The sequence below is a fragment of the Tupaia chinensis genome, unplaced genomic scaffold (assembly GCF_000334495.1).
Source record: "Tupaia chinensis unplaced genomic scaffold, TupChi_1.0 Scaffold000442_1, whole genome shotgun sequence".
Taxonomy (NCBI): Eukaryota; Metazoa; Chordata; class Mammalia; order Scandentia; family Tupaiidae; genus Tupaia; species Tupaia belangeri.
This window is the reverse complement of record NW_006159947.1, coordinates 545,534-570,819: the sequence shown is the minus strand read 5'-3', so window position 1 is coordinate 570,819 and position 25,286 is coordinate 545,534. Positions and strand designations below refer to the sequence as shown.

The following is a 25,286-nucleotide window of genomic DNA, read 5'->3' as shown; positions in this document are numbered from 1 at the left end:
TTTGGGGAAGTGGTGAGTCTCTATCGTGGGCTGTCTGTCATTTCTTCTGTTACGTCTTATTTTAAAGAAAAGCCTGGTGTCCCTGGGTTACATGCACTTTTCGAGTTGTCTTAATGCCATTGGTTTGGTTTGCATTTTGAAAGAATTAGGACCTCTGGCATTTCAGCCTTATCATAGTCCACGCTCAATCCGTCTTTCGGTTTCTTGTTACACTGGTAGGAATTGAGTTATTAGGTGTTCATGGGGGGGGAGTGTCAAAGATCTCCTTTCCTTCAGAAGAGATTCCAGCAGTAGGAGGGTTGATGATTTCAATTGCAGGAAATTTGACATAAAATGTATAAAAGAAAATGTGGAAAACATTTGGGGATTTCCTGTGACCTCACAGTACCTTGCAAATCCAGGTAACGTGAGCTCCGTTACAGCGCGTCAGCCTGCCGCGGGTGGGGAGCCCTTTCCAGTGGTCGCCCCTGGGTCTTGCCTGAGTCCCTTTCATTTTTGACAGCCTGGTTTATTGATCATGTTCATGAAATTTTATCTGACAGCATCCTGCTTTGCATAAATTAGCAGAATGCAGATACATTTTTAAAAATTGTTGTGGTTACATTTATGAGAGAAGGGCATTTATACTATTACAATGAAACCAGACGTCTGGGGGAGCGTGTTCTTCCTTCCAGTGAAAGTAAAGGCTTCTTTTAAAACATACACTGTGCACTCTAAAAAAATGGCAGTGTGCGTTTTGAGGAAGACAGAGCTGTGAATGCATCTCCTCCTCACCTTGGTTTTAGTCCTGTCTTCTGAAAAATAAAGTCAGAATATATGTATACACACACACACACACACTCACACTCACTCACACTGATGATACCTGCTTAAAATAGCCAGTTTTAGGGACCAGCAGTTAGCGTAATAGCTATGTCGCTGGACTCCCATGTAGTCGACCATGGTTCGAGTCCTGGACCTGGTGGCTTAAACTCACGTTGGGCGCGTGTGCATGTGTGCCCAAGATCCTGAGAGGAGAATGGAGGAGAAGGGATTGTGGCGTGGCCATCCCCCCGGGGGGCTGATTTCTTTCTCTCTGTCTTTCTGACGAGCACACGCACCCTGTAGCAAAAACCTCTCAAAAAAAAAAAAATAGCCAGTTCTAGTCTTTGTTCATATATTTTTTAATTTTATTATTTATTTTAGATTTTTGCCATAGGATACATGCACTCACCAGAAAGAGATAGAGACAGAGACAGTAAGAAAGGAGAAAGTGAGAAATCATCCCCTCCACCTGGAGGATGACCACACTGCAATTCCTTTTCCTCCATTTTCCTCTCAGGATTTTTGGGCACTCACACCCTCACACCCAGTGTGATTTTCCAGCCACCAGGTCTGGGATTTGAACCGTACAGCCAGCCACAGTGGGATCACAGTGCCTTAACCTCTCTGCCACCTGCTGGCCCCTCTTAGTTTCTATTTGATGTGCCCTGTCTAATTGGAGCTGCTTTTCCCTGAAATCAATTCTAACTTAGTATATTTGGCTCATTTTATCTCATTTCTTAATGTGTTTGGCTTCAAAATAAACAACAGGGAAGATTTTGTAGACCCAGATCATTTGAGCAACAGTGACCAGTAGGTTTGATGACAAGAGCCAGTTTCTGACCACCTACTTATAGGACAAGTGCGAAATTTGACCGGCTTGTTGCCAACCAAATACAATTCTACCCTTGCTACAGAATCCCCAGTGGTACCCACACAAAACTTAATCTCGTCTTTGGGACCAGCAGTTAGTGTAATGGCTATGTCACTGGACTCCTACATAGTCGACCGCGGTTCGCGTCCTGGACCCGGCGGCTTAAAACTCATGCCGGGCGCGTGTGCGTGCATGCCCAAGATCCCGAGAAGAGAATGGAGGAGAAGGGATTGCGGCGTGGCCATCCCCCCCTGGGGGGGTGATTTCTCACTTTCTATCTCTCTGTCTCTCTCTCTTTCTGGCAAGTGCACATGCCCTATAGCAAAAACCTCTCCAAAAAAAGAAAAAGAAAAAAAAAAAACTTAATAGTGTCTCAGAAGACTTGCGGTGATACTGTGTTTAATTCAAAGTGAACCAAATGTCAGGGCTCCATCGCTTTTCTGTCCACTCCAAATACAGTGGGAAATGCTGACCGGGGCCCTTTCTCTGCTTGCTTTATTACTACTGCTCCTTTGATAGTCGTGTTTACATAGCTAAAATGTGAAGAATGGATTCATCTGGCTATACGTTTTACTAGCAGACAAAATGCGAGTCTATTTGATTCATTCACTGAAAATAATAAAATCTAAGCATATGTAGCATTTCAGCACTCACCAAGTATTTTGGTGGGTGTGTATGCGTGCGTAAATGAGCCTCAGAACAACTTCAAGGGTAAGACAAGAACACCTCTCAGATTCTTAGAATAGGTATCTCCATTTATTGTGTCTTGGGTACCATGGTAGTAGGTCCCCGAAACATCATAGCTATATTTGATTCATAATGTTTTTACTGTGGGTATGGAGCAGGGGTCCCCAACCCCCAAGCTGCAGACTAGTGCCAGTCCACTGGGCCACACAGCAGGCCTTCATCTGTGTTTACAGCCTCTCCCCATTACCCGCAGTGCCTCCCGGGCTCTGTGTTTATAGCCTCTCCCCATCACTCGCTGCTTCCTGGGCTCCACCTCCTGTTCGATCTGTGTACTATTGGATTCTCATGGGAGTGTGAGCCCTATTGCTGTGTGATTGTCTCGTTGTATGCTGCAGGGTGGTACTGGGAGAAATGGGGGGCAAGGTGGACGTGGTGCACTTGGTCATCCTAGGACCAAACCTCCCCACCCGCAGTCTGTGGAGTGATTGTACTCCATAGGGCCAGTCCTTGGTGTTGGGAAGGTTGGGGACCACTGGTATAGTCACCAGTTAGGTTACATGGCAGCCCAGTTAATTTCAGAAAGAAGTGACTATCCTTACATTTACATGTTTCTAATCTGAAAATTCTGCATTGGAATCAAGAGTAGAGCCAAATGCAGGGACCAGCCTCCATGGCGCAGGTGGGAGCAGCTGGAACATGTGGCTGACTGTGGGCTCAGGGCCTCAGTTGACCTGGAACATGCCAGGTGCACACATGAGTACCCCAATCCTGAGATACTAGAGGACTAGGGGGAAGGAAATCACAGCATGACGAGAGCCTGTCAAGGGTCTCTCTCTCTCTCTCTCTCTCAATCCCTTTTCCCCTTGTCCTGGCCCACTTATGTACATGTGTGTTCAAGCATGCTCTCTATCATGGATAAAATAATCTTTGGGAGGGACCAGCAGTTAGTGTAATGGCTATATTGCTGGACTCCCATGTAGTCAACCACGGTTTGTGTCCCAGACCCGGTGGCTTAAAACTCATGCCAGGCGTGTGTGCATGTGTACCCGCCCAAGATCCTAAGAGAAGAATGGAGAAGGGATTGCGGCATGGCCATCCCTCCTGGGGGGTGATTTCTCCCTCTCTGTCTCTCTTTCTCTCTGTCTGTTTGGCGAGCACACGCACCCTATAGCAAAAACTCTCAAAAAAAATCAATAAATAATCTTTGGGAAAAGCGTATATAGCCAAACACATACCTGTATACATGCACACACACAGAGTGTATATGTGTGTGTGTGTGTGTGTGCATGAAAAATTTGTGCACCAATATTTATAACATACACACACACATATATATGTAAAACTAACAAACCTAGAGTCTGTTTATTCATCTGTTCACTTTCATAGCAATAGCTTCTTGTAATAGCTTATTGCAATATATTATACATTACATAGATATATATTACATATAGTAATCTATTGTCATAAGTACCACCAACATAAGCATAAATCCTAACATCACTGCCTTGACTGGTTTTATGAGTCATGATCCCTAGAAACACAGACCCTGGAACGTAGGTTATTCCGCAGTGTGGTGTATAGGGAACTTTCTGTCACCACCACAAACAGAGTCGAGGATGTCTACCCAAAGACTACTCCCAGGATCCCAGTTCTTTCCTGTGTTTATGTGGCAATAATTCCTTCCAAAACCACATACTTCACTAACTACATAACTAATGTGCATTGGTTGCCTGCCTGTTTGCTAAGGGCCTCCAAGGTGACCCAGCACAGAAGTGGGGTAGACGTACTAGAAACAGCAGCCCTGTTCTCTGAGCTGGGTCAGGATAGAGGGCTTCAGAGGGAGAGAGACCGCGTGCTGTTACAGGAACACGGACCACATAGAGGGATTCTTCAGAAAGTCGACCAAGACCTGGGAAGAAGAACGCCACCAGTAATACCTAGTGGTTATCACCAGGCTCTTCTCTACGCACTCTATAGGCATTCATTCAGGTAGTTCAATAACCGGGGGTTTTTTGATGTGTCAAGCACTATTCTGGGCCCTGTGGATTCAGTACTGAATAAAACAGAAACCCATGCCCTCCTGCAGCTCCTTTTTCTAGCAGAAGGAGACAGACCATGAATAAAACAATTAAGTGAAATATACAGCCAGGTGTCAGCAAGCAAAGTGTCCAGTCAGGTGTCCCCAGAGAAACCCATGAGTGGCTTTTACTCGTGTTCAGAGGAGGGGCCGCTGGGATTGAGAGACAGTTGTGATCTGACCTACAGCTTCACAGCAAGACTCTGGCTTAGAAGGTTCTTGGAATAAACCAGACTGGAGGTGATGGGACCTTGGGCCAGAAGGGCAGCGGTGGAGGAACATCAGACTCTGAATCCAACCTGAAGGCAGAACCGGTGAGATTTACTGACAGGTCAGATGTGAGGAGTAAACAGAATGAAGTCAGGGCCGGCTCCGTTGTGTTTGCGGATGAGGATATGCTTATCATGAACTCACTTGATCCCCACAAACACGGCAGACTTGCTCAAATAACCATTTTACAAATGAAGGAATTGAGGTTCAGAGAAGTTCAGCACCCTCTCTGACACTGATAATGGCAGAGATAAGATTTTGGCTTAGATGTCTGTCCCAGAGTCTGCTGCCATGAATACAGACTGTCTGTGCTGCTTCTGTGAGGACAAGTGGGGTCTTCGAAAAGTTCTTGGAAAAGGCATATTATAAAAAAAACTATGCATGGATTTCAGGGGTGGGGGCATTGCACCAAAATATACTCATACTTTTTTTTCTTTTTTTAAAGATTTTTTGCTATAGGGCGCGTGTGCTCACCAGACAGAAAGACAGAAAGCAAGAAATCACCCCCCACGGGAATGGCCAGACTGCAGTCCCTTCTCCATTCTCCTCTTGGATTTTGGGCATGCACACACACACAGGTCCAGTGTGAGTTTCAAGCCACCAGGGTCAGGACTCTTAACTGTGTTCAATCTTGTGGGAGTTCAGCACCTTAATTACTACGCTGCCTGCTGGCCCCCATAAAGTCATATTTAATTCTATTTTCCCACAAGTTTTTGAAGTCCCCTTGTAGTTATGCAGAGGAATCCTGGCTGTGTGATCTGCAAATGAGAGGTCACTCCTTGCAGGTTTAGCAGGGCTTCATGTAGAACAAGAAATCCTGTCTCCTGTTGTCCTGAAAGCACCGTCTCCTCTGGCCTTTCTCTTCTTCAGCACCACAGTCACCAGTGCAGAATGCTTATGCCCTTCTGGGAGTTTTGGTTTTTTCCTTGTTTTGGTTTTCTTCTTTGGTTGGTTGATTATATTGCCGTGTGCTCACCAGGAGAGAGAGAACCCCTCCATGGGGCGTGGACATGCTTCAATCCCTTTCCCTTCATTTCACTGTCCTGTCAGTATTTGGGATATGCACGCCCATGTGTTTGCTGTGTTTTTTAAGCCACCCGGACCAGGGTTCAAACTGTGGGCAGCCATGTGGGATCTGGCGCCCTAGATGCTAGGCTGAACTGCGTGCTAGGGGGGTGGGTCCATAAACTCCTGCTGGAGTCTATACTGCCCCTTCATCTCTTCCCACATTCACTCAGACGCAGTGGTACTGGGCTTCTGGTCCCCGCAATGGAGTGTTCAGTGCTTGTCAAATAAAATGCTTAGCTTCTTTGTTTTAAGTAAACAAGTAAGAAACCATGAAGTAAGGGTTCCAGAGAGGCTAATTTCAGCTCAAATAAGTTCATCTCCTGGAAATTCCAACATGTCAACATTTCCAACCACAGAACAGGATGCTAGGGGCTAACAGGTGGCTTGGTGGTTGGGGGTGCTGGACTCCCACATGGCCAACTGCGGTTCGAGTCCCAAACCTGGCAGCTTGCCTTCTCTCTCTCTGGTCAAATTTTAATTAATTAACTAAAATAAAATAAAAATCTTTAAACAATGACAAAAAAAAAAAAACAGGATGCTAGTCTCATTGAACTCTTCCTGGCCAGAGACGAGCTCTGAGCCACTGTGGATGTATTTGCAACATCTACAGGTCTTTGGAAGGTTCTTAGAAAATACGTATTACGGGAAACACATGCATGGGTTTTGATTTTGATTTTCATCAAAGTAAACTCATACTTTAATTCCACCCTGTTCATGAACTGCTGGAAAGAACATTCTGTACGTGGAGTTGGCCTTCCAGCTCTTCGGAGCTGTCACTCCCTCAGTGCCTCTCTCCTGTGTTCTCGACAGAGGAACCTGTGGGCAGGACACAGACCATTTTACTGTGATAAACAGCATCTCAAGGTGCAAATTCTACAAATTAGGCAACTTACAGCACAGGTCTCACCTACACTCAGCTTGATGCAAATGTGTTCGTGGGATCGGGATTTCAGTCTTTTTTTTTTTTTTTTTTTTGCTATAGGGCACATGCGCTCGCCAGACAGACAGAGAGACAGAGAGACAGAAAGCGAGAAATCACCCCCCAGGGAGGATGGCCACGCCGCAATCCCTTCTCTTCCATTCTCCTCTCGGGATCTTGGGCACGCACGCACATGTGCCCAGTATGAGTTTAAGCCGCTGGGTCCAGGACTTGAACCGCGGTCAACTACATGGGAGTCCAGCAACACAGCCATTACGCTAACTGCTGGTCCCTAGGATTTCATAGTCATTTTTAATTTTCATTCTTGGTGCATCTTTGCAGCCCCCCATCTGAAGACAACGACTTCTCCCAATGTGTTGAAAGAAAATCCTGCTCGCTAGAGGGGAAAGGAGGGAATTAGTATGTATCGTGCTCCCACAGTGTTCTCCACGCCCTGTGTCCTTGTTTGAGTTAAATCCATATTACAACCCTTTGTGGTAACAGATAACCAGTGGCCCAAAGTGTTCTTTTTAAATCCCATTGGGTTCCTCCAACATTCTGAGGGATTCAATACCTTCTCTTTGAGGCATTACTGTTCCATACTCCCAGGTAGAAACTCGGTGTTCCAACCAGCTTTCTTGATTTGGTTGATTTGCTGTTTCCCAGATTAATTGAGGTCCTCATCAATTTCTGTCAGATAGCCAGATATAAAAATATTTCCACTTCTTAATTAATAAAGTTAAAATAAAAAGATTTTAAAATTATTTATTATTATTCTTTGATTTGACCAGAGAGACAGAGAAAGGGAGAGTGTGAAAAAGCAAGTTGCCAGGTCCAGGATTCAAACTGTAGTTGGTCATGTGGGAGTCCAGTGGCTTAATCGTTATGCCATCTGCTGGCCCCAGTTCCCAGATTTTTTTTATTTTAAGAAAGATTTTTGCTATAGGGTGCACATACTCACCATTGAGACAGAAAGAGACAGAGAGACAGATAGAAAGTGAGAAATTGCCCCCCGAGAGGGGATAGCCACATCACAGTCCCTTCTCTTCCATTCTCCTCTTGGGATCTTGGACATGCATGCATATGTGCCTGGCATGTGTTTTAAGTCACCAGGTCCAGAACTCGAACCACAGTCACCTGGAAGGGCATCCAGCGAAGTAACCATTACTCCACCTGCTGGTCCCAGTTCTCAGATTTTTAATTCCCACTTTTCCTTTAACACCATCCTAACTCCTTCAACCCCATGTATAGAAATTCCACATCACTCTATAGCCTAGCCTTTTACCTCTTAATATCATTGTTATAAATAATACCCATCTCATTAAAAAACAAAAAATACTGCAGAATTGAAAACCTAATCATCTCCTATCGTCATGAAATGTATGGGTTGTCGCCTTGCTATAATATAGCCCCACTTCATAAGGGCCAGTCACAGTTGGGAGTCCTGTCGTGTGTTCACTCATTCAGTGTCCCCACAGAAACGCCGTGAAGTCGACCCTTGGGTGTATTTCTCAGACACAGAGTTAAGTGACTTTTTCAAGGTCAATGCAGCCAGAGTGTGTCTCCTAAACCATTTCTTTTTCCTGTCTGTTCCTTGTCCATTTCTTCTCTCACCTTTTCCTTCCCCTCTGTTGTGGCTTTTCTCCCAGGCCTAGCGACCTTAGAGGCCGGAAGCTCTTTCACTCCCAGCACCACTGATCAAAGCCCTTTCTCCACCTGGTGGGTAACAGACCAGACTTACCTGTTTCAAATATTTTCATCTTCAACGTCTCAGCTGCTTTTTTTTGTCACGATCAGGGTGTTTTTTTGTGGGCTTTATTTATTTACTTATTTATTGCGTGTCATTAAGCTTTTTCTCCCTTGCCTCAGCTCATTCTGTGTGCCTGAGGTTGCCAGAAAGCTACTCCCCAAATATCTGAGTGTCACGCACACTTCAGTCAGCTCAGCGGGCTGGCTGTTCTCGGCTGGTGGGCAGGGTGTTCCCATTGGGGGGACACCCCTTCCTACAGCTTCACACTCCGTTTCTATTACAGTAATGCTACATCTCTGCTCATAATAACCATTCAAAAGATGATGAGTAATAAGTATCCCAGTGCCACACGTTACGGAAGTATTTAAGTGTTCTAAAGGAATTATGATGGGGGAGAGGGAGGGAGGGGAGACAGAGGGTGGGAATGGATGATTCAAACACACACCATGACTTGGTAAACACAACAGGAAGAAATTATTTAGGAAAGGAAAATAAAAGAGAAAAGAGTGTGACGAGCATGGCTGTAGCTTTAAATATGTCGCTTTCTCCTCGCAAATATGGTTGTGATTTAACACGAGAACTTTTTTCTTTTTTTTTTTCTTTCTTTTTTTTTTTTTTTTTTTTTTTCTCAAACATTTCTGACTTGTATTTTTTCACACCAGTACAACAATTTATGGGGCAAGGTAGGCCCCGGGGAAAAGTGCTATGTTATATAAACATTCGCTGGCCTGCTTTTCCGACGTGGCTCCATGATGTGGCTGGGTTATTTTTTTTTTGACTTTGCAGAAGAAAATCTTTCAGCTGATATGATTCGTCAACCAGATTACAGAATAAAACCCAAGCAACCTCAAGGATCATTTCACATCAGGATTAATACCAGGAGCTTCGTATCGGCAACACTTTTAAATTTATGGTGGCGTTGCAGACAGGCTCTGTAAAGTCCTCTCACACCATCTGTTTCTGCTCTCCGTGGCCTGAGGGATCTATAAAACTACTGAAGGAAATTGAAGTTAAGGAACGAGCATGTGTTTTACAGAATTTCAGATCTCTTGATTGAGGTTGGTAAAGTCTCTCTGAAAAACAATAAAAATCTTTGTGGGCCCCTTTGGTGTCACCCCTATCGGAAAGGTATTAATAAGCTACATTAGTGATCTAATTTTCCTAAATCGTGCTGTTGCCTACTTTATCCACCATAATAAATTACTTTTCATATGAGGAATTTCCTGGGCAAAGTCGTTCTTCGTCCCCCCAGCTTTTAATCACCTAGGGCGTGTGGAAGAATGTCCGGGTCCTGGAGCGGCCTTGTTGAGAGGGTGAGGCAGTGCTATGGTAAGGTGGGTTTCAGCCAAGCTCCCTGTGTTTAGCCAAGTATCTTGGAGGGAACGACTACCCTGAGCTCTCTCAGATGTTCTCCAATGAGCCAGCGACTGCCAGCCCATCACTAACCAACTCTCATGCACTTCTCCATAAGGAGACAGGCAGCGCGTCACAGTTCTCAGGGAAGCCGTCCGATAGCCACTTTCAAGCCTACTTTGTGAAGAGACATTGAGAAGGACAGAGAGACAGGGTCTGACCCGTGTAATCACGAGCCAGGACATTTGCACATGCTTTAAGTTGGAGTTCTCTCTTTAAGGTTTTGGCCACAGGGCACATGCGCTTCCTAGAGAGAGAGACAGGGATGGCCATGCCATAATTCCTCCTCGTTCTCCTGGGATGTTGGGTGTGCACACACGTGCACAGCATTTTTCCAGTCATCAGATCCGGGACTCGAACCATGGTTGGCCATGTGGGAGTCTGGCACCTTAACCACCACCTGCTGGCCCCAAGTTAGAGTTCTCTTTAAAGTATCATGAGAACGAGCACGGTTTCAGGTAAGCACGGCATATTTTCCTACAATGAAGCAGATGAAGTTGGGTGTCTTGAGTGCCAGGCTGTGTGTTAGGCACTGGAGGATGCAAAGAAGACCTCATTGCTGGCGAGGGGGCATGGGTGACCTCAGTGTGAAAGATGCTGTAGTCTATCCAGATTGCTGTGACAGTGAGCAAGGCGTGAGAGCAGCAGGAAGCTGGACCGTAGGATGGCAGAGTTCCAACTCCTCCTCCAGAGGCAGTTCCTTCCCATTCGTTCCCTCCATGCCTATGTGCTGAGGGCTGAACTAGCACCAGACCCTGTTTCTAGGTATTGGGTTAACTGGGCAGCATCCCCAGTGCAATTCAAATGGAGAGAGCCTGGGGCAGGTAGGGCAGAGCCGTCACAGAACCAATGAGCAAATGACTGACAGATGAACAGAGATCATGTCACAAAGTAGTAAGTGATCAGAAGAGAACCCGGTGAGGTGATAAGGGGCAGGGTGGTCATAGGACTTCAAGGAAGTCTTACAAGTCGAGTCAATGACGGTCAAGCTCCAATGATGCAAGGACGGTCCTACAAAGAAGAGCATTTCAGACTCAGGGAGCAGCAGGTGCCCACTCCCTAAGGTAGGCATGAGCCTTTCCATTCAAAGGCAGGCCCAGGGTGGCTACAGTAGAGGATGCTGGGAAAAGCACTGGGAGGTGGGGTCCTCACAGTGGGCAGAGGGTAGATACCCTTCCAGGCCCAGCATTCGAGCCCATGAGACCACTAGCTTGTGTTTTAATTGCACGCTGACCTCATATCAGAAATACTCACAAAAGCCCAGCCTGTTGGCCCATTTGGTAGCAAACTAAACTGAGAACTGGCAATCATACGGCCTGCCAAGGGTTCAAATACCCTAGTCGGCCTGAAAACACATTGGTGCATGCCTCCCCGAGCTCCTGGCAAGCTGGCAGGCTGAAACAAATGTTACTCTCTTTCTGGAAAAAGAAACTTCAGGTTGATTCGAGTCCTAGCTAGCTCTCCTCCTTAAGCTGTGACAGTGAGCAAGGTGTGAGAGCAGCAGGAAGCTGGATCGTAGGATGGCAGAGTTCCAGCTCCTCCTCCAGAGGCAGGTCCTTCCCATTCAGCCCCTCCATGCCTGTGTGCTGAGGGCTGAACTAGCACCAGACCCTGTTTCTAGGTATTGGGTTAACTGGGCAGCATCCCCAGTGCAATTCAAATGGAGAGAGCCTGGGGCAGGTAGGGCAGAGCCGTCACAGAACCAATGAGCAAATGACTGACAGATGAACAGAGATCATGTCACAAAGTAGTAAGTGATCAGAAGAGAACCCGGTGAGGTGATAAGGGGCAGGGTGGTCATAGGACTTCAAGGAAGTCTTACAAGTTGAGTCAATGATGGTCAAGCTCCAATGATGCAAGGACGGTCCTACAAAGAAGAGCATTTCAGACTCAGGGAGCTGCAGGTGCCCACTCTCTAAGGTAGGCATGAGCCTTTCAAAGGCAGGCCAAGGGTAGCTACAGTAGAGGATGCTGGGAAAAGCACTGTGCAGGTGCCCACTCTCTAAGGTAGGCATGAGCCTTTCAAAGGCAGGCCAAGGGTAGCTACAGTAGAGGATGCTGGGAAAAGCACTGGGAGGTGGGGTCCTCACAGTGGGCAGAGGGGAGAATCCCTTCCAGCTTCCAGGCCCAGCATTCGAGCCCATGAGACCACTACAGCTTGTGTTTTAATTGCACGCTGACCTCATATCAGAAATACTCACAAAAGCCCAGCCTGTTGGCCCATTTGGTAGCAAACTAAACTGAGAACTGGCAATCATACGGCCTGCCAAGGGTTCAAATACCCTAGTCGGCCTGAAAACACATTGGTGCATGCCTCCCCGAGATCCTGGCAAACTGGCAGGCTGAAACAAATTTTACTCTCTTTCTGGAAAAGGAAACTTCAGGGTGATTCGAGTCCTAGCTAGCTCTCCTCCTTAACCTCTAACCATCTTTTCACGTATTCATTTTCCCATTGTTCCCTCTGTCATAAAGTGGAGATGCAAAGGCTATTTCATACACCATAGGGCTGGATCTAATATTGGCTCAGACTCCCAGAAGGTAATCACCTCCTTTTCAGCCCCCTTCACCACCCCCCAGAAATTTCCAAGGGAAAGAAGCACGTATGTGTTGTAAGCTGGTATCTAACGTGCATGTTTTCTAAGGATTCTGCTTGTTTGGGGTAATGCAAACCCAGGGTTTTCTTTGTCTCTTCAATAATCAAGAGCTGCTGAGAATAATTGCAAACATATCGGGGATTATCCAAAACACCCTTCTCTGTCGTTTTCTGGGTGTTCTTCCCTGTCTATTTTTATAGTGAAAGTCATAAGCCTTTCTGGACAAGAACCCAATTCAGCTAGGGTTTAGGCGGTTCTGTGTGTCAGAGCGGCACTGGGTGTCGATGGAGCAAGTACTTTAAAAAGATCCCATTTTGAAGAGTTCACATTTCATGGAGAAGCCCCCAGATAATTAGAAGTATGACCGTCACTATGGCAGGGGGTCCAGGGACCCGCGGAGCAGAGAGTACTTGACCCTGCAGCCCTCCTTTGGAAAGGGTTCTTGGTTAGTTACCCCGGCTGTCCGGGAAAGTGAGTGTGTGGTGCTCCTGAGGTGGGGGATGACTGAAGCTAGAGCTGGAAGGTTATGCAAAGACCAGGCCAGAAAGTTACCCGAATGTCATGAAGGTCATTACTTGCCTCCATGGCAGTTCACTTTTCCTTAGGGAATACACGGTATTCCAGAGGGACCAGCAGCCATCGAAGAACGATTGGGGTCAGAGAAATGATAAGTGGGTAAGTGCTAGTGATAAACTAGTAAACCATGAAACAGAATCATTCATGCTGATGTGGATACATATCATGTAATATTGAAATTTTGCAAGAATTCTATTCTGCTATCATTAGAGCTTATCAAAGATTTTTCCTAGGACTTGAAACTTGGCATTTGCATTCCTCTGCTTTTAGGGTTCTTTGTTTTGGTTTGGTTTGGTTTTGGAGAGGGTTTTGCTTTAGGGCATGTGCGCTCTCCAGAAAGGAAGAGAGATAGAAAAGCGAGAAATCACCCCCTAGGGGGGATGGCCACACCGCAATCCCTTCTCCTTCATTCTCCTCAGGCACACGCACCCAGTGTGAGTTTAAGCCACTGGGTCCAGGACTTGAATCACGGTAGACCACATGGGAGTTCAGTGACATAACCATTATGCCAACTGCTGGTCCCTGCCTTTAGATTTTCACAAAGGAAGTTTGGAGCCCAACTCCCCAAGGTGTGCAACTTAGGGTGCTTGCCATTCCTGTGTGGCGCTTTTCATCAGCATAGGCCCCCTAGGGGTATTCTGTGGTAGTGCCTATCGGGATTTCACACCTTTCTGGTTAATAAAATTTTCATTAATGATGATATAGGATCATCTTCTTTTCCTACCCGCTCTACCTTCTGTTTCTGATAAATAAACAACTAACCACAACTTACATTATTTCCAGGTATCGTCCTTTCCATGGACTCTCTGAAATATTTCTGTTGATTCATCCTGGGGGTAGTTTAACATATTTCATTTCTAATGCATATTATTCAACCTTTTTTTTTTTTAGCAGAAAAGACAACTTACACTGAAAAAGGGTGGTTAGGGAGTGGGATCAGCTTCCTTTCTCCCTTACCAAAACACATAAATATCTATTATAGCTCTTCCCGGGATGACTGCATGCCAGAACAGAGAAAACCAGGCAGACTGTAACCACTACAGGTCAGACACAGGGTCCTAGGGCTCCAGTGGTTTCTACTTAATCTCTCCAAACACTCGTTGTAAGAACTTATTTACCCACCAATTATTTATTGAACATCTGTTTGGTGGTTAAGCACTTGGGTCGTGAGAGTTAATAAGAACATATTTCTTCCTCTTACAAAGAATATAGTCTTAACAGACAGACAAACAGCCACAAGGAAATGGTTGATAGATGGCCACGTAATGGAAGTCCAAAGTGGGGTTAGCTAACCCAGCCTAGGAAGGATATCTGATGTGAAAATTGAAGAGATTAAGAGCCACAGATGGAGGCCCAATGGTGGGAGCTGGATGCTTTCCAGGAACTGAAACATACTATGTGCAGCTTGGGGTAGAGACTGGCTTGAAAGGTGATATTGGAGAAGCAATCAGATGTCAGATAGGAAAGTTCATGAGGACCAGCCAAGTGGCATGGTGGTTAAAGTGGCTGGAACCCACATGACCAACTGCATGGTTCAAGTCCTGGACACAGCAGCTTTCAAAACATGCCAGGTGCACATGTGTGTGTGCCCAAAATCCCAAGAGGAGAATGGAAGAGGCTAGAAGCAGGACAGTACTGGAGTCAGTAAGTCCAGTAAGGAGGTTATTTTGGAAAGACAGTCACATTTTTTGGACTGGGATAGTAGCAGCATGTTGGCAAGAGGTAGGTATGTCTGACAGTCCTGAAGCACAACAGAACTCAGTGGTAATGTTGGATATGGTGCAAAGAGACCGTTCAGGAATAGGGCCCAGGTTTCCACCATAGGCAGCTAATGGTGAAGCCATTCCCTGAACAGGGTGTATAAAGCCAGAGCCTGCTTTAGGGGAAGGCAGTATGTTAAGATGGGATCAGTCTGCTTCATTTAGCAGTAAATATTTGTCCACTTTCAATCAAATGCCAGGGTCTCATCATTTTCTATGGCTGAGTAGTATACTATAGTGTATATGTGCCACATTTTTTCAATCCGTTCATCTGTTCTGGGACATTTGGGTTGATTCCATGTTTTAGCAGTTGTGAATAATGCTACAATAAACATGGATGTGCAAACACTCTTCTGACTGTTCTGTTTTCCTATCATTTGGATAGTTACCCAGGAGTGGAATTACTGGGTCAGATGGCAGTTCTATTTGGAAGCATTATATGTTCCCACTTAATATATACTGAATGTCTGCACTCTATAACAGAAACCATAAGGTTGGAAGGTATAAAGCATGGAAAGCAACTGTAAATAGTAGAGACAGTATGGGAGGAGGGTGGATAAAGGTGAGGAGGAGGTGGGAGAGGGAATAAAGGGGAAAAAAAGAAACAAGACATTTAATGAACACAAAAATGGAAAATTATCTGGTGATAATGTATATTGTCATATGTTTGACTGGACTAATAGTGTATTCATGCTGGGAAAATCCATTTTGTATGCTGTAAAGATGAACAGGGATTGAATGTAAAAAAGTAGTAATAAAATGAAAGAAGAAAGATAGGATCAACAGGGATGTGTTAAGGTTGAGGGGCCTTTGTGACATTCGCGGTCACAGCTGGATAGCCTGTGTTAGATACAAGGAAGTGTCTAAGCCACAGGTGGAGATTTTTGGCTGATTCTTACAGAGTCAGTGGTAGAAACCACAGGCCTTCTCCAAGAGGGCGCGTGGTACCAGAAGACCCCCGAGAGAATAGTAGGGTACTTTGCCTTGCCCTTTATTCAGGTCTCAGGAAGACGATCTGATTTCTAATCATTACATCTTCTGAACAGCATCTTTGACAGCTGGGATTATATCCTCTTCAATAGACATCTACTTAACCAGCCACGCTGTGTTTTGTTTGTTCATTTGGAGAGGTTTTTGCTATAGGGTGCATGCACTCGCCAGACAGACAGAGACAGAAAGTGAGAAATCACCTCCTAGAGGGGATGGTCACACCACAATCCCTTCTCCTCCATTCTCCTCTTGGGATCTTGGGTGTGCATGCACACGTGCCCGGAATGAGTTTAAGCCACCAGATCCAGGACTAGTGATCACAGAACAGCTTTTCCCTGTAGGTGCATAGCTCACCTCATTTTAACCCCAGTCTCAGAAACCGGATCATCATGGGAACAGGAAAGAAGGTTTGGAACCCTGCTCACAAAGCTAGTACGCTTCTGCTGGGAATCTAAACGCTACCAATCCACTCGCTCCGACATCCACCCCCAAATTGTGATAGTGAGTTTCTAAGATCTGACTTCGCTGGGTGGTGTTTCTATGACTGCAGAAAGCGCCACACTATTCTATTTTACTGGTAACCTGGTGCTGCCAAGTGGCAAAGACCTTTCCCGACCCTGTGCCTGTCTGCTGGGCTCAGCTGTTCCTGTGAGGACAAATGAACTGTTGTAGTGACCAGATAGTAACACAGAAGGTCTTGTGTTGGTAGCTGTCATTCTCCCAGTTTATTTATCCTTTAGTTTTGCAATTATTTTTTATTATTATTATTCTTTTTTGAGAAAGAAATTTTTGCTATAGGGTACATGTGCTTCCTGCAAAGACAGAGAGAGACAGAGAGACAGAAAGCAAGAAATCACCCTCCCAACCCCCAGGAAGGATGGCCATGCTGCAATCCCTTCTCCATCCTCCTCTCGAGATCTTGGGCATGCACGTACACATGCCTGCCATGAGTTTTAAGCCTCCAGGTCCGGGATTCGAACCGTATTTGACTACATAGGAGTTCAGTGTTGTAACCATTATGCCATCTGTTGGTCCCATAGTTATGTTCTTTTTAGACCTATGGATATTCTATGTTTTTGTGAATCAGTTCTTCAAAGCATATCCATTTATAGTTTTTTTTTTCACTATTTTTAAGCCTAGAAAGCTTATAAATAAAAGTTATCCAGATACTTAATAAATAAAATAATCACTTATTAGGTTCTTTTTGTTGTCATTGCTAGTATTAACTTTTTCAAAAGAATTATTTATTTAGTTTTACTTATAAGTATTATTTGCTAATCTGCTATAATAGGGCATGTGTGCTCACCAGAGAGAGACAGTGAGAAAGAGAAGGCAAGTGAGAAAGCCAGCTGCCAGGCGCAGGACTCAAACTGCAGTCGGCCATGTGGGAGTCCAACGCCCTAACCACCACACCACCTCTTGGCCCTGCTAATGTTAACGTTTAACTTCGCTGGAGTTCATGTTAGTTTCTCTTACTGCACTCCCTTCCAAATCAATCAATAGCTACAGAAGTTTGCAGCACTATCTTCTGAACAGATTTCCCTTTTCAAATTAATATATTTTGTCTGTGAGTCATCATTTTTCTGGGGAAAAAAAATAACATATCTCTGTTTCCTAAGTTAGCAAATTGTGATGAATGTCCTTTGTTCATGTCAAGTTACTTGGGCCTATGTTTCAGTATTGATTGCATTTCAAAATATTAGATGAGGGAACCAGCAGTTAGCGTAATGGCTATGTCGCTGGACTCCCACGTAGTCGACCACGGTTAGAGTCCTGGACCCGGTGGCTTAAAACTCACGCCGGGCGCATGTGCGTGTGTGCCCAAGATCCTGAGAGAAGAATGGAGGAGAAGGGATTGCGGCGTGACCATCCCCGCTGGGGGGTGATTTCTCGCTTTCTGTCTCTATGCCTCTCTCTGTCTGTCTGGCAAGCGCACGCGCCCTAAAGTGAAAATCTCTCCAAAAAAAAAAAATATATTAGATGAGTCAAGCATATATAAATCGAGCAGCCCGAATGTGAAAATCCAAAATTCAAAATGTTTCAACATCTAAAACACGGTCAGCACCAACAAGGGGAAATTTCTACCCCTGACCTCGTGTGACTTCAAACTTTGCGATGTGAAAATATTCTATAAAGTTACTTCTGGCCATGTGTAAGAACGATGATTAAAAACCATGACATTTCCTAACGGACTTCCACTTAATTTGAGATCATGGTAAAAATCATCTCCCTTGAAGCTCCTGGGACAGATGACTGGAAAGAACCAGAGACTGAAGGGTTTAAGGAAGTTTGAAAATCAAAGCATGGAAGGAAAGCACATTCATAATCGGCATTAATAATAAAAGCAGCCAAGCCAGCCAGAATGGTGGTTAAGACAGCTGGATCCCACATGGGCAGCTCTGCGGTTCGAGTCCCGGGCCTGGTAGCTTGAGAAACATACTGGGTGTGTGTGCATGTGTCCCTAAAACCCTGACAGGAGGGAGAAATGGAGGAGAAGGGATTGTGGCATGGCCATTCTTCACGTGGGCTGCTTTCTCATTTTCTCTGTCTCTCTCCAGTGAGCACACATGCTCTCTGGCAGAATTTTTAAAAATAAAAAAGCATCTGGGACCAGCAGTTGGCATAATGGTTACGTTGTTGGACTCCCATGTAGTCGACCACGGTTCAAGTCCCAGACCTGGTGGCTTAAACTCACACCAGGCATGTGTGCATGTATGCCCAAGATCCCAAGAGGAAAATGGAGGAGAAGGGATTGCCACGTGGCCATCCCCCCTGGGGGGGGGGTGATTTCTCGCTTTCTGTCTCTGTCTCTCTGTCTTTCTGGCAAGCTCGCGTGCCCTATAGCAAAAACCTCTCCAAAAATAAAAAAGTATACACTTTATAAACATTATCAAATTCTAGTCTTACAGTCCAATTTACAGCTGAGAAAAGGCAGATTGAGAAATTACTTCCCTGGAAGCTGATAGCTGGGAAGGGCACAGCCATGACCCACTTCCTGTGCTGTTCACCACCAGTCCTGCCCCAGGTGGGGTCCATGGACATACTCTTAGGGCTCCAGGGGTCTGCTTTCTGTCAAAGACATGAACGCATGATCCAAGAGTAAGAGTGACAGCACACCTTCCTGACACTTAGGGTGTCAAACAGAGGTGGACAGAGGACTGCAAGGCTAGAAGCTTTTAGGCAGGTGGCAGGTTTGGATTCTCTCTCCCACAAGACTGTCATGGGCTGGGACCAGCAGTTAGCGTAATGGCTATGTCGCTGGACTCCCATGTAGTCGACTGCGGTTCGAGTCCCGGTCTTGGTAGCTTCAACTCACGCCGGGTGCGTGTGCGTGCGTGCCCAAGATCCCGAGAGGAGAATGGAGGAGAAGGGATTGCGGCATGGCCATCCCCCCTGGGGGGTGACTTCTGGCTTTCTGTCTCTCTGTCTCTCTCTGTCTTTCTAGTGAGCACATGCACCCTATAGCAAAAACCTCTCCAAAAAAAAAAAAAAAAGACTGTCACGGGCACGCCAAGGGGAAGAGGTGTTCTCTGTTGTGAGAGTGGACATGCAAGTGATCACCCTGCCTGGGAGAAGAGCACCCAGCCCCTCCTGGGAGCTCACGCGCCTCCACTTGGCCACATAGACATAACCTCATTCTTTTCTTAGGTTGTTCTGCAAGTTCACGCGGACAGTTGAGAGCAATCCCTCTCCTGCAAGTTGCATTTCAGGCCAGGACAGTTTCCTTTAGCAGCTCAGCGGTCCAGTGCGGAGCCAGCACCGCCCTGCAGAGACAAGCAGCTAGCTGCTTGTTCCCTGGCAGGCCAGGGCCCTCTGGTTTACCAGATCTGCAGCCCCGTTTGCAGGACTCCTCACAAGTCCCCAAGAGCCACTTTTGTGGCCGATTCCATTGAGTTTTTCACAGCCTGAAGGAGGCGGAGAGGGGCACTTGGCATGGCCCACCCATCTCCCTGAGCTGCCCTGGGAGGGAGCCCGGCCAGCCCCTGCCCTGGCTGCTCCTGTCACCACACCATTGTCTGCAGGATCGAGCGCCTTTTCCCAGCTGACCTGCCTGCGAATGGGGAGATGTGAAAAGTTAGAGACAAAACTGGGTTCCACACAGAGGGGGAGCTTTCTCCTACAGAAAGGAAGGAAATACCTCTGTGGGATTTTATTTTGTTTCCCCTCCTCTTCATCCCCCAAAATACAAAGGGGCTCTCTGTCTTTAATGCGAATGTCCGGCTTTAAATCTTTTAGGTTTGGATTAACTCCGCAAAAGGAAAAAAAAAAAAAAAAACACAAATCTGACAGGCTTTCAGATATGACGCAGAAACACTTTTTTCCCCTCAATTCTCGTTGTTCATTTGTGAAGCCAAAGGCTGGTGGACTGAATAGTGGGCGCCCCCTTGCACCCCCATCATCGTTAGCATCACAATGGTCAGAATTAGCAGCCTCCAATCCCCAGCACTTCTGCCTTTTCTGCTGGTCCACATTCCATACAAGGTGGCAAAGGCGAGAAGGACTCTTTCTTCTCCTGCGCCCCCAAATGAAAATGTGTTGAAATTAAGCCAAGTAAACATGGTTTTCCTGTTCTCTGACTTCGCATCGTATCTTACCTTTTCCACCCAGATGAAAAAAGAAATGAGTTATTTTCTTTTTTTCTTTTACTAGTTGCTTTACCTTACTAGAAGCTTCCTTCAATCTAAACAAAACCGACTCGCCTGATAGACATTTCCTATTACGTAGTTGCTGTTGGTTTTCGCCATTGAAGGTGTCAGCAAACGTGTCGAAGATCATGTTTTGCTCATTAAGTGAAGTGACTTTTATGTGAATATTTTTCCATCTTGTTGGTGTCGACTCTCAATACGATTGAACCCACGTGGCAAAATTGTATCTTCTAAACTTTTTGCAAGAGCATGATTTATTTTAAATGTGTACAGAGTTCCGTTCGGTGCAAGGACATATTTAACCCCCTTAAACCGAAGGTCTGTATCCATAATCCCCCGTTAACAGAAGAGAAAGTTTAAACAGCAGCTTCTGGTCCTTGGCTGAGAATAAACGGGTATTGGAAACATAAGTAAAATCAGGAATCTTTCTATTTGATAAGAATTGATCGATACGTGCTACTTATATATAATTGTGTAACTGGCTAGAAGAATGAAATTCTAGATCACTTTTCTTTTCTGAACCACAACCGGTTTAAAAAAAAAAAATGACCTATGTGATTTTTAGAAGAATGCAATTATACAGGCAGGGATGGACTAGTTTTTAATGCAATTATAGCAATGCATTTATGGAACTAAATACGGAAATACGTGGTATTGCACATTTACTCTTATAAACAAGTAGACTCAAAGTGAAACCAAATTTTTCTCTTTTGGATTTTATTGTATAACACTATTTTATTTAAGCTCTGTATAATCTACATATATTCCAAAGGTCATGTTTAATTTATTACAGTTGCAAATAGAATTTATTACTTTTTTAACCACAGGCTCATTTTCTTGTCCAACCAAAAGATTCTGATATAACAATTTAAGCTTCAATACAAAGGAATTATTAGAGTTATTTTTAATACACTTTTATTTGGGTTTTTGCATACTTCATGTTTTGTTGTACCTTAGCAATAATAGATATGCACTTATACAAGTAATATAAATTACTGAATAAAAATTAATATTACAGGATTCTGGCCTAAAATTAGCCAAAATTACTCAAATTGTTGTTTTATAAATATTTTAATTTGATTATACAATAGGCATGATTTATCTCGATGACCATTTTTAATATCCTATAACCTGGCAAAAGTAAAATTCATTTTTATTGGTAACTAGTTTCTAACAGATTTATTTTACCTGTTATATTCTTTTCAGAAAATTTAATACAGAGTATATTTTAAAGTTTACTAAAAAATTTAATTTTGATATTTCGCTTGTAAAAGGTGATCAAAGCTCATACCTTTCTGTGTTGACCACAATAATAAAAAAACAATATAGAAAACTATGAAAAGATTTGTTCAGTGATAAAACTTCGCTCTCTTACTGCTGGAGGGGGAAAACAAATGTAGTTAAGTCTATGTTTTCACCCATTTCTCTGTCAATGTTCCAAACAGTAACCCCTTTGCCTTTGAACCTCAAATATGATTTCAGAGTGATCGTACATCCTCTTAAGATCTTCTGAAAACTTGCTGTGTGACCGGAACTATAGAAAAACTAGACACGAATGGGTTTTATACATACTTTAATTTGATTATACGATAGGCACGATTTATCTGGATGACCGTTTTTAAAGTGTGATGTGATGACTCCCACAGGCGGCCATGCTGTTTAGTTCGGGGGTCTTCTGGATGGGCCTGTTGTTCATCCCGGTGGCATCTTTGCTTCTCGACGTGGCGTATAAGGTGTAAGTATTTGATGCAGGTATGAACACGAACGTCGACCGCGTAGCGCTCCTCCAGTGGGCCCTAGCTAGAATGAACTCAGGCGTGTAGAGTGTGCTGAGGAGGAGCTGGTTGTATTGCTTGGTGTTCCCATAACTACAGAAGAAAGGAGTGATTCAGGAACTAGAAAACTAAAGGTAGTTAAAAAAAAAAAAAGAAAAATGAGAAGTAAACCAGGTCGTTCCAGTGAATTATCAGTTCATTGCATTTGAGAAAATGACATGAGAGTATGTGTGCCTGAAAATCCATTCGTGGTAGAAGAAAAAGATCATTCTAGGGAACCAGCAGTTAGCGTAATGGCTATGTCGCTGGACTCCCACGTAGTCGACCATGGTTCGCGTCCCGGACCCGGTGGCTTAGAACTCACGCCGGGCACGTGTGCGTGCGTGCCCAAGATCCCGAGAGGAGAATGGAGGAGAAGGGATTGTGGCGTGACCATCCCCCCTGGGGGGTGATTTCTCGCTTTCTGTCTCTATTTGTCTCTCTGCCTGTCTGGCGAGCGCACGCACGCTATAGAAAAAAAACTCTCAAAAAAGAAAAGAAAAAGATCGTTCTGTCTCCAAGGACATTCTTTTTAATGGTGTGAAAAGAACAGTGGCTCTGCCTGATTCTAACACACACGAAATAGAGAATGGAAGAAACAGAAACTTTACTGAGTTTTCTCTAGAAGTCTAAATTTGAAAAGACGATCTTTTCCCACCCGAAGGTATTAGTAAAATGAACTATAGGATGCTCATTTGACAACGACAAGAGTCTTCATAGTGTCAGCCTAAGTCATTTAAGGTGATTCCTGTAATGATATGAGTGTTCAAACTTACAGTGATTTTTCGGAGTCTGTTGAAGCTTCTATTCTGGTTACTGTTGTACTTACCGGCAGGATGACAGTCTACCGGACATCTGGGCTTGTAAATTCTTCACATGAATATGTCATGCAAATCTCTTGTCCCCCCAGTATCAAGAGGACCGCGTTTAAAACATTAGTGGACGAAGTTCAAGAACTGGAGGCAAAATCTCAGGACCCAGGAGCAGTTGTGCTAGGAAAAAGGTAAAGTTCACGCTGCATACCTTTATCAAGTGAACGTTAAATCTCCTTTTGCTAGGGCCAGCAGGTAGAGTGGTGGTTAAGGCTCTGGACTCCCACATGGCTGACTGCTGGTCGAGCCCTAGCCCTGACAGCTTGCTTGCTCTCTCTCTCTCTCTCTGGTTAAATTTTCTGGTGAGCATATGTGCCCTATAGCAAATTTAAAAATAATAATAATAAGTAATTAAAAATTTCTATGTACTAATGGTTAGAAATTAATAAAACATTGGGACCAGCAGGTGGCGTGGTGGTTAAAGCGCTGGACACTCCTACATGGCCGACCAGGGTTCAAGTCCTGAATCTGGCGGCTTGCTTTCTCACTTCCTCTCTCTTTCACTCTCACCCTCTGTGTCTCTCTGGTCAAATTAAAAATTAAATGAATGGATAAATAAAATAAATCATTATTTTTTTAAAAAAAGAAAGAAATTAATAAAACATTAATCGGGGGGCCTAGGCAGGGAAAGGCAGCTTGAAAATCATGCCTGGTGTCTGTGTATGTGTGCCCAAGATCCCGAGAAGAGAATCTGTGTATGCATGCCTAAGATCCCAGGAGAAGAATGGAGGAGAAGGGATTGCAGTGTGGCCATCCCCCCGGGGGGTGATCTCTCACTTTCCCACTCACTGTCTCTGTCTCTCTCTCTCCTTCGAGCGTACACATCCTAAGGCAAAAACCTCTTTAAAAAAATAATATTTTCATTAGTCATCTGTCATGGAGCTGGCAGTGGTGACAGATGGAGAAATTAGAGATGGATTCAAATCAGACCTGTCCCCAAGCTGCGTGGGGCCTTAGGGAAGCTGCTTAATGTTAATAAACCTTGATTTCTTCATTGCCAAGGAGGATTAAACCGCAGTTACAAATACTATTGGATTATTAAACTGAAAAGGAAAAAGGAAAGACTTAGCTTGAAGCTGTATCCGTAATAAATAGTACGTGATCCAAATTGGAGGTCGACACAGGGCACAGAGCCCCACACCAAGGACTTCAACAAGACTGCGGAAAATCGGAATTGAAACACGAGTTTATTTAGGTGCAAAGAAAGTTTTAAGGGTTGGCACAGTGATGAGACAATGTGCTTTGGAAGCCAGATCCCATCTGACTGATGGAAGTTCAAATCCCAACCGCAGTGGCTTGGGAACCATGCCAGACACATGTGCATGTGCGCCCAGAATCCTGATGGTGGGGGGTGGTGGAGGAAAAGGGATTGTGGCATGTGCAAGCCTGCTTGAGGGGTACTTTCTTCCTCTCTCTCTTGCCAACTCATATGACCTCTGGCAATAAAGAAAAAAGACTGCAGTTCAAGTCCCGGGCCCGGTGGCTTAAACTCACACTGGGCGCATGTGCGTGCATGCCCAAGATCCCGAGAGGAGAATGGAGGAGAAGGGATTGCAGCATGGCCATTCTCCTCTCGGGGGGGATTTCTTGCTTTCTGTCTGTCTCTGTCTTTCTGCCGAGTGCACGCACCCTATAGCAAAAACCTCTCTCCCTATAGTTAATTTAAAAAAAAAAAAAAAGAAAAAGAAAAAAGTTACTGGAATGCACTAAATTCACAAAACACTGTATAAAAGAATTAAAATGGGTTGAAGCAGTCTATTGTAAAATATAATCATGAAGACTGTACCAGAAATCTTTTTATTGTCTTCCTTTTCACTGTACTAAAGTGAGCCAGAATTTGTGTAAATTATAGGGAATGATTTGCCCTGTTACAGCCACCACAGTCACCATGGCGTCTTTGTCAAGGATGAGCATCAGGCTGGGACTTCAAGTTTTCACTCCCTCTCCTTAGGCCCAGGAACACATGGCATACCAGGGTCTGTGTCTCTTTTGATTATAACAGCACTGGGACCAGCAGTTAGCATAATGGCTATGTTGCTGGACTCCAACCGCACTTCGAGTCCCAGACCCGGTGGCTTAAACTCACGCCGGGCGCATGTGTATGCGTGCCCAAGATCCCAAGAGGAGAATGGAGGAGAAGGGATTGAGATGTGGCCATCCCCCCTGGGGGGTGAT

At 44.8% G+C, this 25,286-nt stretch overlaps 1 protein-coding gene across 4 annotated transcripts in view; it reads left to right on the top strand.

Moving 5' to 3' along the window:
• The window catches only part of ATP8A1 (ATPase phospholipid transporting 8A1), a 281,662-nt gene that overhangs the window by 247,604 nt on the left and 8,772 nt on the right, over nt 1-25,286 (top strand). For all 4 annotated transcript variants that reach the window (XM_014590421.2, XM_014590424.2, XM_014590422.2 and 1 more), the window contains 2 exons: nt 22,072-22,160; nt 23,150-23,242. In XM_014590421.2, coding sequence (XP_014445907.1) covers nt 22,072-22,160; nt 23,150-23,242 — 182 coding nt within the window. The remainder of the gene's footprint in view (nt 1-22,071; nt 22,161-23,149; nt 23,243-25,286) is intronic.